At 42.5% G+C, this 26722-nt stretch overlaps 6 protein-coding genes across 6 annotated transcripts; 1 reads left to right on the forward strand and 5 right to left on the reverse strand.

Annotated features, from left to right (window-relative positions):
• Nucleotides 1-788: 788 nt before the first annotated feature.
• On the reverse strand, nt 789-2005 carry MELLADRAFT_117975 (uncharacterized protein; the record flags this gene model as incomplete). Its single annotated transcript, XM_007415974.1, has 4 exons — nt 789-863; nt 938-1002; nt 1114-1240; nt 1340-2005. 4 exons carry the CDS (start codon nt 1673-1675, stop codon nt 789-791), a joined length of 603 nt encoding a protein of 200 aa, XP_007416036.1.
• Nucleotides 2006-4912: 2907 nt separating this feature from the next.
• On the forward strand, nt 4913-7851 carry MELLADRAFT_117976 (uncharacterized protein; the record flags this gene model as incomplete). Its single annotated transcript, XM_007415912.1, has 6 exons — nt 4913-4988; nt 6381-6479; nt 6543-6587; nt 6673-6735; nt 6841-6993; nt 7088-7851. The coding sequence occupies 6 exons, from the start codon at nt 4913-4915 to the stop codon at nt 7420-7422; spliced, it is 771 nt and encodes a 256-aa protein (XP_007415974.1).
• A 2304-nt stretch (nt 7852-10155) lies between these two features.
• On the reverse strand, nt 10156-14725 carry MELLADRAFT_117977 (uncharacterized protein; the record flags this gene model as incomplete). Its single annotated transcript, XM_007415973.1, has 9 exons — nt 10156-10485; nt 10593-11172; nt 11240-11378; nt 11455-11523; nt 11849-11943; nt 12004-12338; nt 12399-12617; nt 13721-13865; nt 13961-14725. The coding sequence occupies 9 exons, from the start codon at nt 14648-14650 to the stop codon at nt 10283-10285; spliced, it is 2475 nt and encodes an 824-aa protein (XP_007416035.1).
• A 700-nt stretch (nt 14726-15425) lies between these two features.
• Nucleotides 15426-18159, reverse strand: MELLADRAFT_93032 (uncharacterized protein; the record flags this gene model as incomplete). The annotated part of the gene is made up of 10 exons (XM_007415972.1): nt 15426-15825; nt 15937-16321; nt 16410-16502; nt 16569-16843; nt 16951-17051; nt 17111-17139; nt 17281-17355; nt 17464-17526; nt 17617-17979; nt 18102-18159. 10 exons carry the CDS (start codon nt 18157-18159, stop codon nt 15426-15428), a joined length of 1842 nt encoding a protein of 613 aa, XP_007416034.1.
• Nucleotides 18160-19315: 1156 nt separating this feature from the next.
• MELLADRAFT_67584 (uncharacterized protein) lies at nt 19316-21367 on the reverse strand (the record flags this gene model as incomplete). The annotated part of the gene is made up of 8 exons (XM_007415971.1): nt 19316-19509; nt 19598-19903; nt 19987-20271; nt 20333-20450; nt 20578-20918; nt 20992-21136; nt 21189-21251; nt 21335-21367. The coding sequence occupies 8 exons, from the start codon at nt 21365-21367 to the stop codon at nt 19316-19318; spliced, it is 1485 nt and encodes a 494-aa protein (XP_007416033.1).
• A 1963-nt stretch (nt 21368-23330) lies between these two features.
• MELLADRAFT_27905 (uncharacterized protein) lies at nt 23331-23895 on the reverse strand (the record flags this gene model as incomplete). The annotated part of the gene is made up of 2 exons (XM_007415970.1): nt 23331-23684; nt 23782-23895. Coding segments are annotated over 2 exons (468 nt in total), but the record flags the coding sequence as incomplete, so codon positions are not given.
• Between the last annotated feature and the right edge of the window lie 2827 nt (nt 23896-26722).

The raw sequence follows: 26722 nt of genomic DNA on the forward strand, positions 1-26722 counted from the left end.
AAGGCTTAGTTTGTCTGCTCAGTTCCTGTTGATCACATAATCAGATGACAAGCAGAAAGAAATTGGAAAGAAAAGGGAAAGAAAAGGAAAGCAAAATTGAACAAACATTGAAGAAAAAACAAAAATTTCAACGCTCACACCTATGTGAGCATCCACTTTTGCCCCTGTGCTAAAGAGTATGATGATTGACACAAGCTTTGTTGTACCTGTGTGGTAAGTAGGCCAAAATATATGAAATTTTACAACATTTTTGACCACACCCCTTCATGATCAAGATCTCAATATGGATGTGGTTTTATCTGAGGTAGATCAATTGATATGCTTTCTTCAACCCATAAAACATTGAAACACAAGCTTTCTTGACTGATGGTATGTTTTAGGTGCACGGCATAGAAAGCCAAACAAAGCTCAAGAAAATATGAGTATGTACACCCATGACCTGATTCTCATTAGTATGCAGATCAAGATGACAAAAGCCAAGAATGTTTGACCAATCTATGAAAAGATCAATCAGTTCATGAGGGCAGTCAAGGCTTGTCCACTACAGCTATCTTACTCCTGTGAGAGTATCATTTGTTGATGGTCCAAGGGAATAAATTCATCTCTTTTCATGGCACTCAATCAAGTGTTGTTTCTTTTGAGTTATTTGCAATTCTTGATAGACAAAGGATAAGATGAAAAGGTACACACACTTGTTGTTGCTGTTGATGATGATAATTTGGAATCTATCTATGAATTACGTTCACAGTTCAAATAAAAGAAAGTGTATAGATAACCAAATGTTCTTTTTAAAAGTCTAGACGAGTATCGATGGCAGATTTGATATGTTGATATACTTCATCAATAGGTACAGATGAATCAATCTATCAAAGTTTTAAAATGAATCAATCAGAATGGTAAGTTTGTATGATTTTTGTGTAATTGCATTAAACTCAACTTCGACTACTTTTCCTTTTTCACGATAATAATCTACTACTGGCATTGAAGTAGCGATAAAGGTCTCTATTGAATTTGAACACCAAGAGAGCGATTCGAAGATGAGAATTGAACCGATAGAAAGACACACTCAGTTAAATGACGAATCGGATCTTGAGATCAACTTGAAAGACTAACTAAACCGTTTTGAAATACTTTCTTCATTATCATCATCTCTTCCACTAGTTTTACCACGTTCGAGTAATCGATCCAACAAAGTTTGTTCAGGACAAGTCAAGAACAACACAAAAGATGATTCACAAACCTAAATCGATCGACCAATCAATCAAAGTCAATCAACTTGTGAGATTTGATAACAAGAAAAAAGAGAATCGAATCGAATGGGATCAGATCAATCACTCACATCTTCATCAAATTTGATTGCCTGATCCATTTTCCTAGGAAACCCATCAACCAAAAACCGATGATTTCCATTCTTAAGAGCTTCACCAATCGAATTCTCAAGTAATTTGATCGTCACTTCCATAGGAACGATTTGACCTTCTGTAATATATTCTTTAATCATCTTTCCATAATCAGATCCTTCTCTTTGTTGTTCGGCTCTTAATAAATCACCGGCTGAAAGATGTACAAATTGATAATCTTTAACTAATCGATCACATTGTGTACCTTTTCCGGCTCCAGGTCCACCAAGTACAAAGATTACTGATATCTTTTGTTTATCAAAACATGGTGCCATTTTTTATGAGTTCTTTAACTTTCTTTTTTGTTACTTGAATCCTTTGATGATGAAACAACTGGAGATCCACCAAAACTAGGAAAAGCTTTTGCTCGTAATCTTGGATCGGTTGAATCTGAAGAACGTTGAAGAGTGATGTATGCAAAAGTAGCGCAAGCTGAGCCAAAGATCGCAATGAAGATTAAAGGTGATGGTGCAGCTCGTCGTTGGGGTGCGATTGGAGGTTTAGTTGAATAGTGACGAGGAAAGAGAAATGATGATTTGTTGTTTAGTTGTTGATGGTGAGAAGGAAATGGATGAATCATTTAAAGCCAAATTCAAACTCCGATCAACTGGAACCTCAAAGTTGAAATCAAAACCAAATTCATATCACCACATCATCAAACCATAGTACAGGTTTAAGTTTGAACAAAACTAAAACACCCTAAAAAAGTGTAAAGTCTTCTTTGAATGTCTTTTAACTCGAAAAAGATTTTTTGTTCAACTATTGAACACCAGTAACTTATGAAAGCAAAAGAGTGACTCTAGACACCATGTTTGTTCTGGTGATAAAGCCATATAAGATTGAGAATATCAAACTTTATGATGGCCTCTCTGCTGGGTATCATCCTCATTAATAGACCTTACATTCGAGGATATGCAACCATTTTATTTACATTTCCAACCTTTTCTGCTTTAGAAAGACCTTTTGACATCTTACTATTCTGATTCATCAGTAAATTTGCACTTTGGCGACATTACAGCTGATTCAAGAACTATCGGTAACTTTTGAGGTCTTGTGTGTCGCACAGAACATCAACCGACAACTACTTTCTCTGCTCCGACTAGATGGCCGACCTCCCTAAGGTATACTAGTCCTTACTGTATTAACTTGTTCAGTTAGTGTTATATGCAATAAAGCCCAAAGCACTTTGAAAAAAAAAAAAAAAAAAAAAAAAATGTGCCGCACAGATTTAACTGAGGTTTAATCTGTGGTCCAGAAGTTCTAGGCCCTCGCCCCGGTCAATCCCCGTCCCCGAAACCGGGGACGGGGATCATTCCCCGAATTAGGGGTCGGGGAATGATCCCCGCCCCCGAAATCGGGGATCAATCGGGGAATTTCGGGGAATAGAGCATTTTCCCAGAACAAAAAACAAACGATCGTCCATTACCCAACAAGATACCTTCACCGATATCATCTAACCTCAAACAAGATCAAGTGGAAAGGATCATTAGATCCTCACATTCTTCAAAAACCAATCAAAAAAAATATTCAAAATAGAAGCATGTCAAAAAAGGTAGGTTGTAAATTAGTAATCCAATCTCTATCATGATTGATTCATCGAATCATCATTTTTGAACGTTTTGAGCTAATTCTTTTGGATTTCATCATCCGTTCACTTTTAGATTCCTTTACCCAGATATTTAAATTCATCCGACTGTATTCACTTCAAAAATCATCATACTGACTCAAAAGACAAAATTCATCGAGTAGTGATTCAACCTTGCCGATTTGTTTTTTTTTTGTTGTTCTAACTTCTTGAAATGCAATCCAATTATGAAGGAATACATTATATCAAGTTTTGATAGCTTTACTTCAAGATCTCCTAAACTTTGATCGATGTGATTCTTTTGATGTGGAAATGAGATTGAAGTGATTCTTTTGTTTTGGAAATGAGATTGAAGTGATTCTTTTGTTTTGGAAATGAGATTGAAGTGAACTGATCAGTTCTAGTTTTGATAGTTGTGCTTTGAGATCTTCTAAGCTTTGATCGATCTGATTCAAATTCACCACCACGTGCCGAGTTCATGATCCTTTAGGAGTCATTTGAACTTCAAATACTCATCTGACTACGATTCTTCATGATCCATTCGGGGAATCCACGGCATTCCCCGATCCCCGTCCCCTAAATAGGGGACGGGGATCGCCCCCCGTCCCCTAGGGGTAACTTCGGGGATCCCCGAATCATTCGGGGACGGGGCGAGGGCCTATCCAGAACTCAGTTTTTGACCAAGTTCCCAGGCCAAACCTTGATTTGCATCCGATGAACTTTATCCATCATAGCTGACAGAATGTCATTCAAGGACGTTTATGTAGATGGCCTGAACGTGTTGGCGCGGCCTCATTTCCAACACCAGTAGGACCTCCGGTCCTCATTCTCCTCAAGCAGCCTCGACTCTCGACCGGCCACTTTGAGACTCTCACATTCAGGTTATTGCATCCTGGTACGTATACGTAAATTCTTATTTTCCTTGCTTTCAAACTCGTCATTCAGTTGAGCTTCTATCAATATTGGAAAACGGATCCTGACCTTGAACAACATTCTCAATCATTGTGTGTCAATGAACAGTGCGCATTTAACGAAAGATGCATCTAAAGAAGAGTCTAACGAAAGAATCTATCGAACAAAGTGCAATTTGGCCATTCGACATTCTCTGAAGCAAAAGATTTCAATCCTGCCAAGAATGAAATACGACACTCATCATTCATTAATGCTTCAATGGTATGTGTCTGTCGCAATTCAATGATTTCGAATAAGAAGTTGATTGTGTGATTTGTTTTTTGAAACAATTTATTCCAAGTGTAATACGGCCAATCGAACATTCACTGAAGCAAAAGATTTCAATCTTGCCAAGAAATAAACTAACAACACTCATCACTCATTCATGCTTCTATGGTATGTGTCCGTCGTCCGTCGTAATTTGATGAATTCGAGCTAGAAGTTGATTGCGTGTTTTCTTTTTGGAAATGATTTATTCAATCATGTTATTCAGTTTGGGTCTGGCTCAACTTTAACCCCTAATGCATCAAATGACGGCCAGGTATGACCTCATATGATATCTAGACGGAAAACGGGGATCGGTTTTGGAAATCAGGGATTGGTTTGGTTTGGGTCACGCTCACGCTCAAATGTTATAAATACCCGTGATGTTTGCCTCTATTGATGTATGTCCTTCTCAGCAAACTCAGCGCAATCAGTCAGTAAGATTGAAAAACATACCTTGATTTTTTCTTTTCTTTCGCCAGCTTCTTCTGAATTTCCTTCTGACCAATCGGTCCTTCACGACATTACAGGTTTTCAACTCGTGTCACCAGCTTTAGTTTTTTTGCAACACTTACACCACTGTCTTGTTAACAGTGCGTTTGTTTTGAGTTCGGTTATCTTTTTCTGATACCTTTTTTGAATTTTATTTGGCTCTTTTTTTGTATCCAATCTTGATCATCAGCTTGACCAAAACCAACAACCAAATAACAACATGTCTAGCCTCCAATCTCATACCACCACCACCAAACCCTCAGATGTTCCCGCTGTTGAAGGGCATATGAATGCACGTAAGTCAAGTCATATTTTTCACTATTCCTTTTGTAGAACTTAATTTTTTTGTTTGGATTATTTTTATTTTTTCAGTTTTTGAGTTGCCATCCACTAAAACCGGCGACGACGGCCCAGCCACGTGTAGTCATCAAGACCCGCTCCACCGCATTGGAACTGCACCTCGCATGCAATTTGATAAACGAAACGAGATGACAGTTCAAGTCAAATTCAAGATTCATGCGGAGAAGGAAGTCGAAGCCGACCAGGGAACTTCGCTCAAGGTTGCTAGCCGAGCTTGCAAGGCTGCTGCTCCTTCTGCGGTGACTTCCAATGTGATCGATTCCAAGATGTTCAATGATGGCAACATCATTGAACTCGTGAAGTGCCTCTTTGGCAAGTCTTTAAATGACTTCAGAGGTATGTGCGCTGACATCTGCGAGGTGTATCAACCTGGCATGCGCCACATGATTCTCAACAGCGATCTGGCTCCACGCTTGAGATGGATGGGCCAGGTTGGACGCTCAAAAGTGTTTCTTGTCGATTATCAAACTTGGCAAGCATTTGTTGAATTACTTTCCAAAGCAACTAAACACAAAGGTGTGATGACAATCTTTAGTGAAAGTGAGAAGGAAAAAGCGAAGAAAGTTGCGCAGGTGGGTAAATTTTGTACAATTTTATTTTCTCTTGAATACTTTATCTGAAAATGGTCTGTGCTCTTAGGCTTGCGCTGCAAAAGAGCTGATTGCATCAGCCAGCGGCCCAACGGCAGCGGAAGGGCAGGTTCAAGTACTTACCAAAGAGTTAGAGGTGCGTGTATTTATTTGGCTATGTTGATTATTTTCTTTGTAAGACTTCTGATATCCTCATCTAACTCTGTTTATGACAGGATGCCCAAAAGCGGATTGCCCTCCATGAACTTACTGCACAGCTGTTCCATGAACATGCTCAGAAAGGCAACTCCGGTGATGGCGTTATCTTGGTTTGCCCTTGGGATCCCAAGATTCTGTACCGCCTCACTTGGAACGGGGCTTGGGTGTGGGCAAAAGCAGTGGTGGGTTTTTCCCTCCTTCATTTGTTATCTTTCTCTCTTTCGTACTTTCTCCCTCCCTCCCATCCAGATTCTTCAATCTCTTTCTACCTCCATTGGTCGAAGACTATTTTCTCTTTTTGATTTTCATCTCACGATTTCACCTTTCACCTCTTTTGATTTCAGCAATCGGGCATGGCCACCCGCGAGATCCCCCCTCGAACATATGAGTACCTCGCCATCATGAAGAAGTTGCGAGTATTTCACAAGGCAATGCAGGTAGAAGATTGAGTCAAGTTGCGCAGCGCCGATTTGAAACTGGACCTGTCTCCGACCTTTCACAAATCCGGCGGTTCTCATGAGTCATTCTTCAAATCACCAGCTAAGCTATTGTTTCAAAAACCCCAACCTAGTGGGTCAAAGAGAGCTGCGAGCTTCTCTATCTCGGAAGATGATCAGAAAAAAATCAAGATCGAACCCGGTAAGTTCGATTTCTTTGGATATATCTCTGCCCTTCAAAACTAATTACAACTTATCTTCGTAGGCTTACCCTCTGCAGTTGTGAAGAAAGAGTCTCGCATAGAACCCAGTAAGTACTCTACTTACCACATCCCGCTTCGCCAGTCTTGATCATGGCTTGATCATCACTGAATTTCCATGTTTCACAATTGTAGGCCGAAGCGTTACAATTGTGTTGTCTTCTGATCCCCCGTCTCCCATCATTAAAGTGGAACCCCGTAAGTTTCTTCATTACATGCTCATGTTTTGAGGAGCGATTGCTCACAACAACCTATCTTTGTGTGTCTCATTGATTTTTCTTCACATGTAACTCCTTTTTGTAGACTCGCCGGCCCGGTTTGGTGACAGCAAGGGCATGCCAATTGAACTGTCCTCCGATTCCTCCTGGCGTGATGAGATACGCTCTTCCCAAGATGAGAAGAACAATGCCGGTTCCGACGGTGTATCTTTGACTCAAGATGTCAAGATCGAACCAGGTACATGTCCCCACTTTCGACATCCACGTTGTCCTGGCTCACTACTAACACCACACTGAATTTTTGCCCTCCTGTTCAACCTTGTTGTTTCCAGGTGAAACTTTGGACCTTGCTCCGGCCGACTCAGAAGACCCGGTCAGAGCTCACGCCAAGGCTTTAGAAAGCTTTTTGCATCATTGCAATGTTCCCAAAGACGACGAGATGACCCGAACCATCCTTAAGCGTGCCGGCGTGAAGTCTTGGACCGACCTCATTCCCAGCGTGCAATTTACGGAATCCTCTCTAACTACGCGAGGCATGCACCCCAGTCTCGCCTCTTATCTCCTCTCTGAAGCTTTGGAACGAGTCAACAATCTCAAGGAAGAAATCGATTCCATCCAAGATGAAGACGATGAGCTCAAATATGAACAAGAAGCGCTTGATGTTTGATCTCATTCACCCCTCCTTTATGTGTACACCGAGAGATATCGCTTTCACATGTTTCTCAGTTGTCCATCAGAATATTAACCCCACACAAATTTTGATTAAACCCTGCAATGTTTTTTATTGTTCCATCCTCTTTTATACTCCCTAAAGTTTGAGATCAAAACCTTACAATACAAATCTTTACCCTGACTACTTACTCAGGTATTAAGCCTTTTTGATTGATCTGACTTGCCACCCCCTAAAACTTCCTGATGTTCTGTTGCGCTCCCGATTTCCCCCTACAAACTTTATTGTTGAGCTCCCAATTTGTTTTATGTTGCGATATATCCAAATGATACATTTGTCTTGACGATTGTTCCCGAATTGCTTTCATTGTTGCACTGCCGAATTGTTTGATGCGAAATAACCAACTCATAGTTTTGACTTGCCACTAAGGTGATAGTTGTCTCGTATCTTTGATGATCTTAGAGAGCGAACATCACACAACTTAGAACCTCTGACCCTCAGATATGTGAGAGTTATCAAATGATTGTCTTGATCTAAAAGGGATGCTCTGATTCTTTCGAATCAAGCATCCTAGTGGGTACATGCCCTTGATTCTTACTCAACTTGGACTCAAATTAGAAGTCCAACTTTATCCAAAGAAATTCAAACACTGAAAGCTCAGCCAGCTTTCAAGGTACTCGAGTCATGATCTCATTGCCTAAATTTTTTTCCACAAGTATTTCCTTCATTGTTCAGCGAGGTCAAACCCCACATTAAGCAGACGTCTCACATAACGGGTCCACTTTGCTCAAATGGATCCAAAGAAATGATGGATTCATTGAATCCATCACTTGATCGAGGATTTTAACCCGATGTGAAAAATATTTTCTTTGCCTTTTATTTCATAATCTCCTTTGTGAATTTATAAGTGGTGGAAAGCTATGATAACTACAACTTGTACGGTTACTTTGAATCTTTCACATTAGTGCTTATACCACCAAGTGAATCAGTTGAAAAAAATCAAGACATAAAAGTGAAAGACATAAAAGTGAAATATTTTAAAGGTAAATATGATCCCTTGATTTGTAACTAAAGACTTGTCCGGCTACTTTGAATCAAGTTGTAAGATGTAAAGAGAAACCATGTCAACCTAAATATGAATCACAACACTGTACCTAACACTTGAATGTATAAGTCGTAAAATTACATTACCTTATAAATATCCACTCCCTCGGTAGAAACCTTGGCATGTGTCTTCTGTAAACAACTCCATACAAGCAATGAAAATGCTTGCCCTCTCATCATCCCCATTCATAGCCTGTTGCAAAGCTTGAGAACGCCTAAGTCTGGATTTCAGGACCGAAAACCCTTTTTCGATCGGGTTGAAATCTGGACTATAGGCGGGTAGATAAACCAATCGCACTCCTCGCGCAGCACAAAGATCCTCTATTCTCCCGCCATGATGGATGGGAGCGTTATCTAACACCAAAACACTGTCTCGCGCCGGGAAAGGATTCATGGCCGGGAGCTGAAACAGAAGAAAGCCAACGATTAGCACAGAGCGGAAAGAAATATAACCAACAGATAAATATAAGCACTTACCAGATCGTTTTCGAGATAAGACTCAAAATCAATCCTGGAGTAGCCGCCTGCTTGGACAGACACAGCTACGAGGCCATCCATGGATATGGCAGGCAACGCTGACCATCGGAAGGCCTGTGTTGGCCGCTGGAGGCGTGGTGTACGTTGTCCACAAGGTGCCCGCGCGTGAGTGCGATACAATCGCCGTTTCGAGATGGCAGTCTCATCTGCGTAGTGTAACATGTCAATCCAGGTGTGGTAAATCATACGGAACAAGAAAAAGGAAAACCTCAACTTACCAACGAACACGAGGCATCGCGGATCAATGCCAGAGATCTCCTCAATGTAAGCACCACGCGCTGTTGCAGACTGGTTCGGATGGACTGTCCGGGGTTTTTTTCGAGTCCAACACAGGCGACTTCGAAGTTCTGTGCACAGAGTTCCCATCGAGACTGTTCTTCCCAAGGTTTCTTGAATCTTGACTTGGAGTTCATCAAGATACAGAGTGGGATCCAGTTCAAGGGCTTGCAATATGAATTGTTTCTCGGCTTCTCCTAAAATTGAAGGCGCCCCAGTTTGCATGTGATCCAAAGGATTGGACACCACAGCTCGCGTGGTGCGATAAAGCTCGAACCAAGGACGGACCGTGGTAAGCGAGAGGTCGATTCCGGTGGACCGTACGATCTCGGGAAACGTCTTTCCTTGTAAGACCATCCGTACAACGAGCAGCTTGATGTCGGTGCCGTAAAACTATGTACGCGTACATAGTTGCTTTGAGTACCGTAAATTGTGAGAATGAGGATTGAAAGGATTTCGGATTCAAAAAAGAGAGATACGGGGTTAGACGATGACAGAAAGAGGGCGAGAGGGCGAGAGGACGAGAGGTGTATGAGTATGAATGGTTTCAATACATACCAATTTTTTTTTTCAAACTGCAACAAGCGTGTGAGAGCCAAGTGAGTAGTCGGGTCAGGGAAATGTCAATCGAGATGGTTTTATCTCACGGTACAATTGGTGAAAATTGAGTTTTTTGAGTTTTTGCCAGATTTGGATTAAAACCCAACACAACACATGAGATTGAAAAATTACCGATAGTTCTTGAATCAGCTGTAATTGCTTGATGACATGATATCTTGTATCATAAAACATCATCATACATCAACGTTTTTTCATACTTGATCTCATTTGATGTTTTATTGTAACAAAATAAATACATTATAAATGCTTCAAACCAAAAAAAAAATTAATACACATAACAATTTGATAATAGAATTACTGTATCACCATGGTGTTCTTTTTAAACATGTTCATTCCCAGGTCCATTCCCATTTCCATTTCCATTTCCATTTCCATGATGTTGTATATGATTCAAAAGATGATTAGGTGTAACTCTACCAGATCCAGTAGGTGTAAATCCAAATCCGATTTGATCATGTGAATTAAATTGTGAAACTAATCCAACTCCACCTGAAAGTGCATCTAATGGTCCAGAATATCCAGCTAAATAAAAGAATAAATCACAAGATGTTCATGCATATAAATCAATTTTCCAAGCTTTCTTATGAAGGAATTTCTTCAAGGTTAAAGAAAAGAAGCATTTCACTAACGCATTAACATCGAATCCCAAAATCCACCATCTTCCAATAACGAATCAACAAAACAATCGTTCATTTGTGGTTGATCGTTCTCCGCAACGAAACCCTCAAATGGTTGTAGGTCAAATGGCAGTATTGGACAATTAACACTAGATGGAAGCTCAGATGACGATCCAAAAGTAGAGTCCAATTGGTTTCCAGGCGGAAATGGGACACCTGGTATATGATCAACTCTGTCCGGAACAGTATTGAGTGATATACCTCCGCGCTGTGTGGCGACCGTGGGCTGGTCAGATTGCACAGCACAATCTAAGCCCCTATCAACTGTCTTTCTCAAAGGTGAATTAGTACTGGGGTCCTTATATCCACCCGGATCAAGAGGCGTGGACGTGGATGGTTGTGATTGATCTGTGTCTTTGGGAGATGGTGAAGATCCTGTCTTGCTATTCAACAACACTTTCAAAAAGGCCGCATAGAGGGCTGGCGTGTGCTTCTCGTCCACCGAAACCTCTTCTAATAGTACTGTACAATCATGGACTAAGCTGGTGACTGCCAACGGGTCACACGTAGAGCTGAATTGTGGCCGTATAAGCTGTAATCATCCAGAGATATGGTATCAGCAGTCGAGTGCCTGGATTAAGCCTCACAAGCCCTCGTACCTTCAGTAAGAACACTGCAGCATAAGCGATGTATACAAATTGGCTGTCGGGCGCGTATCGCAAAGCGCCTAAAGGTCCCAAATGATCCCGTGCAATGGTGATCACTCGTGTTGCAGCGTCGTAACATGTGAGGTAGACACTGTATAATCAATTAGACGAACTGTGAGTCTATATCACATGATATATATATCGAACAAAGGCGTCGTCAAACGCACTGCGGAAGCTCGATTTGTTTGTCAGGGTTTTCCAATGTATGTTGTAGCATAAAGCTCATGGTGAATAATCTGTAACGAGCAGTATCAAGAAGGCACAGTTAGCTTGCGACGATAAAACAACTAGCTGACTTTGAATCGACATCACCTATAGTAATTATAATAAAACTCCTTCATACTATGTCTGTATCCACCCGGGCGATCAAGCTCATTGTCAAGGGTACGAATGGTGCACTAATAAACAGACAGAGGTACTTTCAGTCGAGAATGAAATCTAACGAGGACAATTTTGTATCACCTCGGTCATCCATTGATCTAGCGACCTATCGGGATGGGTATGATCGAACTTGAGCCGTTTGATTGACTAGACACTATCAAGACTCAAGGAGCGACTTACTGAGAAAATGTCTTCATCAATAAAGAGTAATCCAGATTGGCGTTCAAGCCTGAGGGTGTGCCAGTATGAGAATATAGCAAATCCAATGATCTTGACTGGAAACATTTGAATGTTCAATTATCGATAATTTGATATGAACATTCTAAGCTACGTACGTGTATGCGATGTAGATCCACCATAGCTGTGATCCCAGAGTCGTCTGGTACTGAGGCACGATGTTTATGCCAACTTTTTGAAGACCTAATGATAAAATCTTCTCGAATTGTGTATGGTTTTCCCATCTGGGCTGATAACGAACGATCAAGAATAAAGCAATAAAGCCAGGTCCTTTCCCGGTTTAGAATCTCCTTCTCGTAGTGTTCTTGTTGTATCGATGAATCGTCTGGAATAGGTTTTTGCAATTGAGAATCTGCAAATGGCAATTGCGCGGTGCTTTTCCTGTGGAGATTCAGATCCACTGCCATGCGGATGGCGATGCCAGAAAAGGCCCCTGTGCGTGATCAAAGGCGTTAATAGTTTTGAGCGTCGGGGTATTGTGCCAAAAACTCACATGTACGGTCCTCTTCAAACCTTTCTGCGGGTTGGTTCCAAAGGGTCAATAATAAGAATGCTTGAACGACTTCCACAGACTTATAGCCTTTGACCATCACATCAAAAGCAATGCGCTTTGCAGCCTGGAGACAATCCAGATATAGCTTTTGACGTTTTTCATAGTATCGAGATGCCACAGCACAGATGACGGTGAACAAGAACGGTGAGCGAGATCCGACTATTGTGGATGTGTGAAAGTCACGCTCGAGGATACAGCAGCTATAACAATTATAGAGGGAAGATTAGAAAGTTCGCCCTAAGATGAGGAATTGACTAAGAGATAGCGTCGTGAAATCTGCAAGAGATTTATTGAAGACATACTGTGGGTTGCATTTGTCAAAAAAGATCTGAAATAATTCAATAGCTTCCTCATTAGTCAATATCTTGTCTGTCAGTAAAGCAGGGGGAGTACGTTGTTCAATGACGATTCGTCGGAGTGGCAAGGTATGTCTTGGAGCAGGTTGAAAATATGATTGGTTTGCGACTCCGACCTTGCGCTTATGAGTCTTGTTACTATGATGATGATTTGTATTAGACTCATCAACCACAGCAGATGTCGGCTCCTGTAGACTCGAAGTCGAAGAACATTGAGACGAATTGTCATCATGTTGTCCCATTGGTTCTGACTCTTCGGCAATATGATGTCGTGACCCGTCGTGCTCGTCGAGGGCTGATAGAGTGCGTTGATCAGGTGGCATAGACCGCACCGACGATGTACGTCTGTGAGACCCGCTCGAACTACGATCAGATCTATGCCGATCGTGTCTATTACGCAGGGATGCTCTGCAAGTCATGAATAGAAGTACGCGGTTGATCAGTAACTTATACCCGAGTGTTTCTCAAGAAAGAGACAATGACAGTCGCCTTACTCCGCCAAGAGGCCCAGGGGATTCAAAGTGTTATCCGGTAAAGAGTGTAGCCTTGGGCTCGAGGGCCGACTAAAGTCTGGAAGAGCAGCGAAACGGGTTGAATCCAGGTTCTCATTGGTAAGTGTTGTGGGATGGCCATTCGACATGCGCGGATGAGGTTGTCGACCATCGGAAGAGAATTGGTTGAGTCCAGCCGAGTTTGGTGCCAGCGGGGTGGAAGACGATGAGACGGGACCAGAGGAGCCGTCAGTTGAGCCTCGAGTCCTCGTTGCAGATGGTTTACCAAGGGAGACTCCCAGATGGGGAATTCCTTGCGTGAAGAGCTGGTGATTGGTTATGTCATTGCGTAGGCTGGTTTCTCGATCCGAATGAAGTTGGGATGTAGAAGGGAATTGATGATCATTGCCTGAACCGACCACTCGATTCGTGGTGTTTGGACATATCTGATGAGTTTGCGAGACATCAAATGGTATCCCAGTGGTTCCGCTTGGTGGACTAGCAAAAGAATTAGCAGCTTGAGTCTGGATTTTCGACATCACCGCGTCCAATTTTTGCTCCTAGCATTATCAAAAACATGAAGAAGTTCGGATTAGTTTATGATGAAGAATCTTCCCTGTGGAAAGGACCAAGACCTGGGCTGATAATTACTCACCACAGTCTGTAGGTTTTTAGCCAAGAGATCCGTTCTTTTGGTACCTTTCTTGCCTCTCTGACTTTCTTCAAAGATACACTGATGATTGCCTAGTCGACAACGTTTACAGGGAGGGCCATTTTCCGCGTCCACGCAACGCATTTTCAGTCGTCTACATACTGTACACGCCCTAGATCCTCTGGTGGACTTTGGCTTTAGCGGGGTATCAGACTTGGCAAGGCTGGATGTAGCAGTTTGGAGGGCGGGTATTGGTTCAGGCGGGACCTGGTTTGCGGAGCTCGTTTGTGGAAAAGTCTCAGAGGTAGTCTTTTGTTGCTTTCGTGAACGATCATCCTGTGAGCATGAGCCACGTTTGGTACCAGGTGAGTTGATAGACTGAACAGAGTCTGGGAGAGCCGATCGAGAGTCAATGGAATGGCGAGATTCGGAAAGTTCTCCATGATTAGGAGATTTTGAACGACGACGAAGAAGGTCAGGATGAACTGGGATATCAGAGTGATCAAGATTGATTTGATTTGAGTTTGAATGATGAAGAATGAGAGGTGATTGAGGTGATTGATGAATGAAGGTATGTGATGGTGGTGGTTGAGATGGTTGAGATGGTTGGTAATGAGGAGATTGAGTAAGTTGAGTATGAATTGGTTGATCTCTTATTGAAGTTGAATAAGTACTTTGCCATCGATTACTCATTTCTTTGGATTCAGATTGGATTAATTTCTCTTGAAAAGCTGTTGACCAACTTCGATCGATCAATTCGGTTTCACGGTAATCTCAAGTTACCGAATCGATCCTCAACTCAAACTTGATCATTCATAATCAACTCTCGGTAATCAATTCATACCCGGTACCAGCACCTTCAATTCACTTTAAGCATCTCTGGATTCGATATGACATTTGAATATGCTTATACATACATAGCCAACATCATCTTTCAATCTTCACTGACACTTGATCAAGAACCGCAAAGCGCCATCAACTGATCTTTTCGAAACTACGACATGAGATCCTACTATGAAAACCAAAGACTCAAGGTTCCTTCGCAGTCATTTTACAGCCAATCCTTTAACGTCAGTCAAAGGCTTTGGTTCTTATGAGCTTGTGGACTTTATGTCTTGTTAAAGCAAATATCTCACCAAAAAGAAACCTTCATAAATCTTTGCTTGGTTCACGACCTCGAAGAATACTTGTTACATGTTCAACTTCGACTGGGCACACTTTTGATAAATATCATTGAGGATCGGAAGGAAATGTCCATATTCCATTCTGAGCATAGAAATACATTGAAGGTATACAACCTATTATTACATGGAAACAGTCATCGCTGAGATCTCAATCAAAATTATAGTCCAAAAAAAATCGAGAAAACGAAAAAATGCGTCTCCCGTTTGACTGGACTTCATATCAGTGTATTTTTTCTAAAAAAAAAATAGAAAATATCAGATGTATCTAAAGTCCAACGCCAAATTTATCTAATGGGGTTATTAGGATCAGAAGATTCAAGTGCGTGTTGAGCTAAATCTTCACTATCCTTAAGATAAGAATTTACCCATAACCTATCACGATTAAAATGAAAGAATTCTCCCAAGATATCTAAGACAGTTCTTCTGACTTCTCCAATCACATTGATACCAACTTCTTTACCCTTATCTATGCGACGTTCGAGTCGAGTCGTTAAAGAATTCCATCTTTCTTTCATTTCAATCTCAAATGGTAAAAGAGTTTCAACTAATGTGCTTCGTCGATGGACATTTTCAAAAATATCTTGTAGATCTGGTGGTATTTCGTGTTGATTTTCGACAGAGGCGTGTATAGTCTCTTGTGTGGCAGGGTTCCACGTTTTGGGTGGTTCCCGTACTGTGTCGCGACTCAGTATCATGATTCCCGTACGTGGACTGGAAGCAGTGTCAGTCGGGTTTAGCTTCATGAAAACCTTTTGGAAGAATCGAACCAGGGACAGAATCTTGAAAGTCACTTACTCTATTGGGCTTTGTTCACCCCAATCAAACTGCGGGTGTAGAAGTGTTGCAAGATAATCACTATCAATTGCTAACAGCTCGTGATGAAGCAAGTTAGCCTGTAGAAGGAACCACAAATTGTAAGCGACTCGGTATAGCCAGGTAGCAGCTCGCAAATTCAATGACTCGATATCGTAAACCATAAAGATACGTACAACCATCCAAACAAGAGAGACGTCCGCAAGATCGCGCACAGGATTTCCTCCTCCCACATCACTGTGAGCACCTGCGAACCAGACTTGCTTCAAAATTTGTTTCTTTTTGTTGTGTTTTCCGAGATAAGTCCGTCCATCATCAGTTTGAATCCATTTAGTAGGAACAAAATCTTCACGGGTCTCATTAAGTGCTGTGTGAGTGCGAACAATGTCACGGCAAACGATTAGATTATGACAAGGATCGAAGTTGAATCTATTACGCTAATCAATTTTACTAACCAATTGCGTGAAAAGCGTATTGGACGTGAGGAGACAAGTTGGTGTCTTGAAATCCAAGCAGTTTAGGAGATTCGGTCTTTTTGAATAATTTAGCTGTGATTCAGAAAAACAATCATGAATACCCCTCATACATGATGATCAAAGAAGTAAACTGCTTACGTATCCCTAAAGCTCCCACCGTATCCCAAACACCTACACACTTGAGAGTGCCAGGTGGCATTTTTCTCGCACTTTTTGCCCCACCTTCTCGATAATCATCTAAGAAGCGCTCGAGTTCTCCTATACCCTTTTGACATTCCGGATTTGCGCGAGCTTGATAGGCAGCAAAGATCTTGTAAAAATCTTCCATACCTTGATTGGTAAGAATTCCAATATCTGAGATCAAAGAAACAATCGTGCGTGCTGTGAAAGCACCACGGGAAAACCCAAATAGTCTGGTCATACCGGTGTTGAGAAAAGACAAGAATGATAAAATGATAAAAATGAAAGAGAGATGAGTAAAGGAGTAGGCACACAAAACTTGAGTTGAAAACGTGCTCACAAAAGCTCGTCTCCTGGTATATAATTCTGAGCGATGAATGCATACGCTTCTCTGATCTTGGCAGAAATCCCTAATCCAGTCGCACCCTCTGCCACATTCAACTAAACAGAGGAATGATCAACTATTGCGGAAATCATGGAAATAAAATTCCAAGACTTACTGCAGGATCACCAGTCGTGCCTAAACGACCTCAGCCAATGATTAGAAGAATGGTAGATGGCGATAACAGAAAAAAAACAAGAGTAGAGCATCAAATCAGAATCTGATTATTTATGAGGAGAAGAATAATAATCTAGTGGCACGTGATGAGCAAAATCCATTTCAACGTACCTAGTCCAGTTTGGTAATGTACAACTTGAGGAATCGGAGGGAAGGTTCTACGGTCTTCAGGAAATATTGATCGAGCTGGAAGGAAATACAATTCATGTCAAGTAGTCAAAGACTCAACTTAAGAATAAATGATCGCGGAGGTATTTGTTGGCGCAGAAATGAGCAACGAAGGGTTCTCCTTACCTAATCTGAGGACGTTTGTAGCTTGACGAGGATCATTCGCGTTTAGTCCGTTTTGCCACGTACCTATTAGAAAGACAAAAACGGATCAGTGAAAAGATCAGTTGTGAGCTTGGATATCCATAAAGTGAGACCAGACAAGGTGAATTTGCGTACCATCACAACAGACAATGATACGTTTATGAAGCCTCTTAGAATTTTCAGTCACTTCTTCAGAAAGCTTTTTGGCATCCACATATCCCAGACTATAAGGGTTGGTTGGAGCACTCGACGCGCGTTTTACTTCTCTCTCGCCATCAGCCGCCATAGTGGCTCTGAAAGTCTCGACAGCTCTAACAAAGGCGGTTTGCAATAAACGAGAATCTTCTGTAGCGGCTCGACGAGCCAAATCACTGATCATCAAAAATTCATCTTTTCTTTCTCTTTCAACCGATTCAGATCGCCCCTCGTGGACAGAGGAAGGTTGGTCTGAGTTAGATCGAAGTATCCGAGGCTTATTCAAAAGTTCATCTTGGACACCTGACATCATTCGATTAGAACGCATCACGGTAATATCGAACAATATGATACACAATCGCCCCCATCAGTATCAATAAGACCCCGGTTTATTTCTCGATATCTATATGAAAATCGTAACTTACGACGAACAACGTCCGGAGTGCTACACTGTCCAACATCGAGTATATCATCGGTCGACATAGTTTGTTTCAAGAATCTTCAACAGAGAAGAGATAAAAGCAAAGATCTGTCAAATAAAACAAGTTGAGTTGAGATAAATTTAATACTTCGATAAAAGATATGAGGATGTGATGGTTATAAAAAAGGTAAACTAAGGAAACCAGAAAATCCGACTGATGAACGCTTTATAACATTTTACGAAATAAGTTGTGCTGTTCAAGGACTAACAAGAAGGGACGACCAGTGCAGAAGATGATGATGAAGTTTTGAACAGCATTTACCATAAATGTCCATCTTCATGGTACAATTTCACAGCTTTGTCTCACTCAAAGTGAAAAGTTCAGTCAGATCATCATCAAAGTCCATCCGATGTCGTTTTCACAGCAAAGCTGACAAGTCCGCTTTTAAGTTTTTGGTTTCCTCCGCTCCGAACTTATTTCAGAGAAGGTCTTGCTGTATGTATTCCAATTTCCGAGTGGCTTACAAAAAGCTTGACCAAAGTTGCCCGAAAAACTACAGCAAATTGGCGGAGAATTTGTGACAAGCTTTTCTGGATTCACTGTATCTCATATTTGACCAATGCCATCACAGAAAGTATCGAAGACCTGACTGACCCGACCCAGCTTACGAAGCTCCAAATACAAACTTTCAGGTCATGTTTTTCAACATTCTCGTTGTGACTTGCAGGCGCTTCCAAAGAAAGACCCTGCGGTTGTAGCAAAACAAACTACTATGATATGTAGTTTAGAAGACACCGGTCGAGAACAGTGGGATAGGTAGGAAGAGTCTGAGAGTATCACAGAGTTGCTTTGAAAAAATGATTTGGTAAAGCCGATCTACATATGACAAGGCCGCAAGACTGATGTACGCACTTGAAGAAAACATAACTCTGTTGAACATCCTGGCGAGTCCCTTGGGCACACCAGTGGGGAAGAAAGTCGATGACAAAACTGATTCAGCAAGTAGTACCAAAGCCGTCAAACATCTTTTTTTGTAACAATTACAATGATATTAACACTTGTTTAGACAGACAGCAATACTTGGATGATGCCACAAAGTGACTAACAATAAAAAAAGTTTACTACCTCATTCCCTTAAAATTCAAGTTCACTCCCCTCCCCCGTGTTACATGAACACCTACCGAAAAAAAGTATAAAAAGAAGAAACAAGAGATTGCTTATGATGTAGATGACGAATTGAAAGCTTCAAAGAGTGTCCTATAAAAAAAGGCTCCGGCATCCTCGTCAAATCTTATATAATGCTTGAAACTATCTGGTAAGATTGCCATTGTCTTAGCATCCCGTTTCTCGTCAAGGAAAGGATCAAAAGAGCAGGTGCCATCCGTATGAAACTGTAGTTTGAATGATATAGCTTATGATACAGGTAAGTGGCATCAAGATCCAAGAAGAAAACAAGGTTAGCTACAGATCATCGAGTCAGCTGGGAGAACTGAGCGTACCGTATCCACGACCTTTGAGATCTGTGACAATGCAATCGTACATCTTCCCTTTGGCGTCCTTTCCCCCGCCTAATATTGTAAACCCAGTGAAATCCCCGATGATAGCCAATCTAGCTTTGAGCTCGTCGACAAGGTCACCATTTGACGATGTTGCGCGTGAAGTCGAGACATTTGTGGATGCATGGCCGGTTGTGGGGCCGCCCACTCGTCCACTTTGACCATTCACACTACGCACTTGATTTAATTGGGCAATGAGATTCTTGGAATTCTCCGTTTCCGCTGCCAACTCCTTTCGTAGGGTCTCCTCTAATGATGAGAAGAAAACGACCATTAGCCTTTAGCACGGGTTTGAAAACAAGGCAGTCCGCCTTCTTGTCTACTTGACTTACGTTCTGTCTCTAATTCTTTCAAACGATCCTGAACCTCCTCTCGAGCAGCCGATCGGGCATGCTTGAGTTCTCTTTCAACATCTTTACGCCTCCTCCGCTGCGTATCGTAATTGGAACGCAGCTCCTCATTCGTGCGCAAAAGGTCTTGCTTTTCGTCTTCCAATCGCTCCCTTATCCGGTCTGCCTCTCCATTTGAGATAGAAGTCAATTTGAGATGCAGATCACTGACCGCCCGATGACTCTTGGTCAACTCAGCTTCCTGTAGTGCAGTGATCTTAGCCTTGGCTACCGTAGCAACAAGTAGATTAGTACGGCTTATAAAATCAGCAATAGCATCAAAACTCACCTGCAAGAGTGACATCCACTTGCGCTTTGTAACGTTTCAGCTGAACTTCCGCTTCAGTCTCTCGAACTTGTCGATATTCATCAAACAATTTATCTTTCGCCTCATTCGCGTCACGAAGCTGGAAGTAACCATCGAAGGGAAATCAAATTGCAACTTAGCTCGAAGAACAGATAGGACATAGGAGTGGAGTTGAAAGCCGGTCAATGCTGGCAGGATAGGTACGAAACGACGATTTTCCTCCTTACCTGCGTGACATCCTTCTGTAATCTTTTCAACTTTTCTTCGAGTATCGCAATTTCCTTATCTTTCACGGCCACAATCTGATGTTCGGGAGGAGCCAAGTCTAATTTCAGATTGTAGGGTTGGTACGTTAACCCAACAGGCCCGGAAGCAGGCTCTTGTGAGAGTAACCTGGAGACCTTTTGACTAAGTTCTGCTGTTGCTGGCCGGGGATGATGATTTCCGTCGCATTGACTACCACCTCCGATATTCATTGGTTTTAGGTGCTCGCTTGACATTGCTTCATCAGATAGAGGAGTTAAGGAGGACTGGTGTCTAGGCTTTTTCGCTCGAGCTTTTCCGGCAGCTGTTGTTGATAATAAAAGAATCAGTCGATAACATGAAAACATGCCGAAGATTGTACATGAATCTGATCATACTTGTTTCCACTTCTGATGAGTTTCCACACTGAACGCGTTTTCCAGCTTTGTTGGAGACATGATTTTCTTTCGTGACTTGATGAGGTTTTTGTAAGATGAGATCATCTAACGAATTAAAGGAAACCGTATGGTTCAGCTTACGGAACTGATAAATAGATTTTAGGTAGGTGAGATACAAACTGACCACCAGAACTGACCTCTTCATCCGCTGCGTTCAATGGCTTGAGCGCGGCTCGAGGTGGGCGACCTTTAACTTTGACCTATAGTGAGATGAAAGGATGTAGACTCGTTCAGAACCGATGATGGTGTATGATTTTGAAACCGAGAGAAATCCTTGACTGACTTTGATGGTAGTACCCTTCTTAGCAGCTGGCATTTTGAATGGTAGGTTCAATCAAGGTATGAATATATTGTGAGTGAATGAAAAGCAAGTTGAAGCAGCGATTCGAGATAGTTTCTATACAACACGCGAGGTTGGAATCGACAGATAAGATCCCGACAACGCGCTATAAAGCTATTGAAACTAAACAACACTGTACAAGCATGAAAACAACCTATCACGAGAGGTGAAATTCGAGTGACCTCCTTTCTTTCTTCTTGATGACAACTCTGCCAGTGCCACTAGAGACTGAGAGGTCCTCCTTCCTCAACTTCATCTGCAATAACTTCTATACCACACGAAATCATCAAACATGACGACCGTGGACAACTTAAGCGAGCCTCCGTCTCTTGAGCTTGGCGCTGTGAAACGTCAAGATCGTTGGAATAAGTAGAGTGGGTGTCTCCTTCTAGTTGTACTTCAGAAGGAATCACATCCACTCATGTTGTGATTACTCTTATCTACAAGAGCTGCCTTCTGTGAGACTAACAACTCTCACTCGCATTTCTCGCACGCGACAGCTTGAGGAAGAGTTATTATTTCGATGTTTTTAGCGACATTATTTTGTTTTTACAATAAAAAGTAAGATGTTGACCATAAAAAAACCCTTCGTACACGTAAAATCCAATGCATCAATCTAAGTACAAGTTGTCTATAGAACACAGCCTATACAGCACAAAGACCATACATCACAATGGGATAGCGTTGAGGCATCAAGCTAAAATGTCCTAGAAAAAGTTCCTTATGTCCTTGGAACTGAAGATGCCTCGGTTGAAAAGAGGAGGGTGACGGGGTATTAGAGAAGGGCAAGGAGATGATACTTTCCAGTGTACCAGTGTCACATTTGATTGCATAGATCAATCATGGTGTCCTTCCCTAATATTAAAATAATGAGATCCTACTCGTTCAAGGAACGTAATGACTCTCAAAGTGATAAAGTTTATAGGTGAAAACGAAACCGACACAGGATGTGTGGTGATGGAGTTAATTTCATCATAGAATGGTCGAGACGTTGAGGTTTATGAGGAAGAACCAGCGAATGCGTGTTTCAAAAGAGCTCTCTTCGGGTAAGAGTTTTCTGTCGGTTAAATATAGAAAAGATTTCGTCTCCAATACTTCTTGCAGTAGAACTCTCCGGCGTGACCTAGATGAAATGTTGCCAAAAAAAAATGAGATTCGATTATGTCTCTAGCAAACAATGATACTAAGACGAATCACCTCTTTTTCTTGGACTTGAGTTGGCGTCTGGATCACACTTTTGGGAACAGCACCCCAGCTTAAGTCCATGAAGGCGGGATTCATACCAAGATTATTCATTCCAGTGGAAAATTCTGGAGGTGGCTGTGTTAAAAAACTCCTTTTTGTGGCCTTGCCCGGTGTTGGACCTGTGGCATTTCGTCCATTTGCTGTTTGCAGAGCGGCTGACGCAATATTGGCAGTCGGTAGCGCTCGGATGTTCAAAGATTTCACCGTGAACACCTATTGAAAGAAGTCAGTATATCACCGTGTTGTCACAAGACAGATCAAACAAACAAACCTGTGGAAAAACTTCTTGTTGATTTGAGTCCACAAAGATGATTGCTGGTCCTGCGACCACATTTTGTGACTGAGTTGCAAGATTTGATGTCAAAGGTGTTGCATTAGTGGTGAGAAAGATCATCACAGGCCCATTGAGGGGACTTCCTGAAGCCTGTGAAGGTAATATGCATGAGGAAGCTGGCATAACCAATGCGGTTGCTGCTCCACCAATAAGTAACTGGCATGAGAGGGTGTTAGCTGCAAGGTTTTGAATTTGAGCGGACGTCTGAAACTGAAGGATAGATCCCGCTGAAAATAATGTACTCTAAACGCAAGACTCAGTTTGTGTGCGATACCAAAGAAGCGATATATGTTTTACCTGAGTGACACCGTCAATCACACTGAGCGGCTGGTTTGCAGTGAGACCCAAGTCGCTCGCTTGACAATTTTGAAGGAGACCACCAACGATCGCTAGTACTTGAGGGGGTGCCAATGGAATATCGAAAGCCTGAGGCGTCCCGCTACCTCCAGCGAAGAGGTTTAGAAGCGTAGAATGTCGACTCTCAATGGGAAGAATGGTGGCAGCAGCCCCAAGAACGCCTGCATTGGTGATCAGAGAGGCCGCTCCGATGTAGGCACTCACACCAGCGGCTTCAATGGATCGTGCGCTAGATATGAAAGTGATTGGGTCGGTAAGGACGGAACGAAAGTTGAATTGGCAGCCAGCGAAGGGCGTCCCACCAGCAGCCTGGATAGCAGCTTGAAGCGTCTGTACATGGGTTTGCTCGTCAGTTAGCTGTCTTTGGATTTGTTGAGTGATGGCAGTTGCCTTGTAAAAAAACAAAGCCTTGTCAGTGATCGAGTCAAATTGTTAGGCGAAACTCGGAACACACTTGAAAGGCACTCAATCCAGCTTTCTGCATGACTGCCGGCGGAAAAATTGCCAACGCCTCCTGGTAGAGTTGCGCTTCTAGGTTTTCCAGAGTCAGAGCAAAGTTGAGCACGGTTAGGTTGATATCACCTGCGGGCGGTCTAGCCTGTGAGACAATGTTTTGCATTTAGCTTGAGAGCAGGGTGTTTGGCAAGTAGAAATCAGGATAGGCAACGTACAGGTGTCGTGCCCCCGTTGTTGGCAGCGGTCACAGTAGCGCCGATTCCTTGCGTTCCAGCCGGAGGTAAAGAGACTTGCTGTTGACGCGGAGAAAGCTGCGATCCACGGGCGATATGATACAAAGACGACACAACAATGGCCGAGGTTGAAAGCTTCATGATATTATGACAAGTTGCTTGAGCGATGAACGTCTCTGAGCGTCAGTGGATTAGTCGAAGGATTAAGATGGCGTTTTAGGTGGCCAAGTACCGATAGTGAGTGGTGTGGCTGTAGGTGTGAAGAGGGCAAAAAAATCTTGAGGTCCAGCCAGACAAAGGCCTCTCGTCAATACCGAGCAACAGCTCAAAGGAGAAAATCGACCGGCGACGCTAGAACGATTAAGGAGAGGTCAAGATTAAAGAAAAACAATCAAGGACGTTGAATATGGGGCTGGCGGTAGCCCTCCTGGCCTAGTGCGCAGAGATGTGGAGCTCTACGGTGTTTGCCAAGGAATAATGATAAAAATGCACGCAATCCACACTTACGGCGACGGGGACCAGCTGAATAAAAACGGGCCTGCCTGGATGATTGCAGGAAATGACCAGGGAAAAGAACTCAGCACTGGCAGACTGACGACTGATAAGAAGTAACAAGGAAGCAAGGCAAATGGAGATAAAGAACTGAGATAAAGAAAGTCTGAAACGAAGGAAGGACGGAGATTTGGAACGAGACAATTTATTATGATTTTCGAAAGTGTCAAAGATATCTTGCTTTTAACTCGGCAACCTCTGTAGTCGAAGGTCGACCTACAATTTCAGCAACTGGTGTAAAGCTCTTCGATCACACTCTCTGAAGATCGTCCAATGTGGTCCTAATCCACCATGGATACCGAATCCTCATATTCATCAATTCGAGTGCTTAATCGCGTTACTGAGCAGACTTTGTCAACGGTCATAGATGACAACTGGCTCAAGACTTGGAATTTGTATTTCCGTCCCTGTTGATAAAATTCAATAAAGTACATTTGTCTTTGTCGTATGTCACCGCACATGACAAGCACTCAGATGTGGTGGAGACTGGACAAAGAATAAAGGTGCGTCGTGATGCCGCCTCACCTCAATCGCATGCTCCTCGCTGTGGGCCTGCCAAGACACAGTATCCCCCTCGCGCGAGTGTCGCGGATCTGCGATTTGGATTTTACTCCCACAAATTGCAATCTGCTGTCAGAATCAACAGATTGAAAGAAGTTGCTTCTAGACGATTCATTCGGTTTTCGTACTGCTCCATCCAACGACTAATTAGTAATGCGTTATTGTTTTCCGCAATGTCCATGAGCTTTACCAGTGCACCCTTGACGTAGCTTTGGCTTGTTGACTTTCAATCGAATATCCTGATTGTTTTTTTATCCACCGTTGGCTCTCGTCCCGGCAACACAGCCTCAGGAGCCCTCGCAATTATGTATGCCAGGAAAGTCTATACGCAACTTTTTTCGAATAGTTCAGCTTGCAAGGTATGAGATTGGTATGCCTATTAGTATTGGACCAGCCGGGACACACATGTATCCCAGGTGATGATTCCACAGAATTTCTCACAAATTGACCAAAAACCAGCTGCTGATCACTTTCACCAACTTGTCTGTCAAAACCGGATGCATTCATTTCAGCCACCAAAGTGGGACACAAGCAAATTCTACCAGCGCGGAAAGCCTGAAGCTCACAGGCCGCTACATAACTGCTTCCCGAGGTTGACCTTGACAGAGTCATCTATCTTAACAACTATTTTCAGGTCGTATCACTTTGAATTCTTAACTCCTCTGCTTCAGAAAGTTGGCTCACGTGAGTGCCAAGAGGGACCATACATAATTCACATGGACAAAAGCTCCTCTCCGATGTGAATGCCTTCAAACATACGGATTAGCTCCAGGATCATGAACAAAGCCCGTATTGTAGCAAAATGCTATTTCGAGCTGTGTCTCCTCCCAGAAATATACACCAGAAATATTTCTCTGATGCAACAGCCCGCTCGGCAGGCGCCGAGGGCGCCGCTATTGAGGGACTTACAAGACCACGTTAGGTTGACCCGACTTTGATAGAGTCGGATGAGGTCGGATAGACTTTGATTGAGTGTTGCGAAACAAGTTAAATACTTAACGTAGCCGCCCCGCAAAGCGAGCGGAGATTTCAAGCGAGAAAGCAGTGAACCCGCATTTTTCCCATGTATAAGTACAACCTTTACTGTGTCCAATGACGAACATCTTAGCAAATTCCGAAAGGACTCGGCCGGAAGTCGGCGCCGCAGTGAGTGTCTGAGCATCTGAAGAAGTAATATCAATACAGTATACTCAGGTAGTGAATTCATGGCGCTGGTGATAGCGCTGCGCGAGAACTTGCCGGGGTCATCAAGCTGTGAGCTAAACCAACCCGTATCACATCGTTAAACGGAATGAATCTGATAACGAGCTGCGATTATCATGCTACAGTCATAGAGATCACGTTGACCAAAACTATCAAGTTTTCCGACGAACTTGCTTTTTGACAATTCACACATGTGACCATCGAGAGTCTCAAAGAGAGCGGCGTGTTTCATGGTGAATGACGACGCCCCACACATGTTGCATTGTCTTTTGCTCCACGGATGACGCGATCTTGGATCCAGTCACAGTATCACGGGACCGTTCACCCGATTTAGCCCGATTTTCTACGATCATGGAAGAGATAAAGAACAGAATTACGTACATACCATTG

The sequence above is a fragment of the Melampsora larici-populina genome (assembly GCF_000204055.1).
Source record: "Melampsora larici-populina 98AG31 unplaced genomic scaffold MELLAscaffold_55, whole genome shotgun sequence".
Classification (NCBI taxonomy): Eukaryota; Fungi; Basidiomycota; class Pucciniomycetes; order Pucciniales; family Melampsoraceae; genus Melampsora; species Melampsora laricis-populina.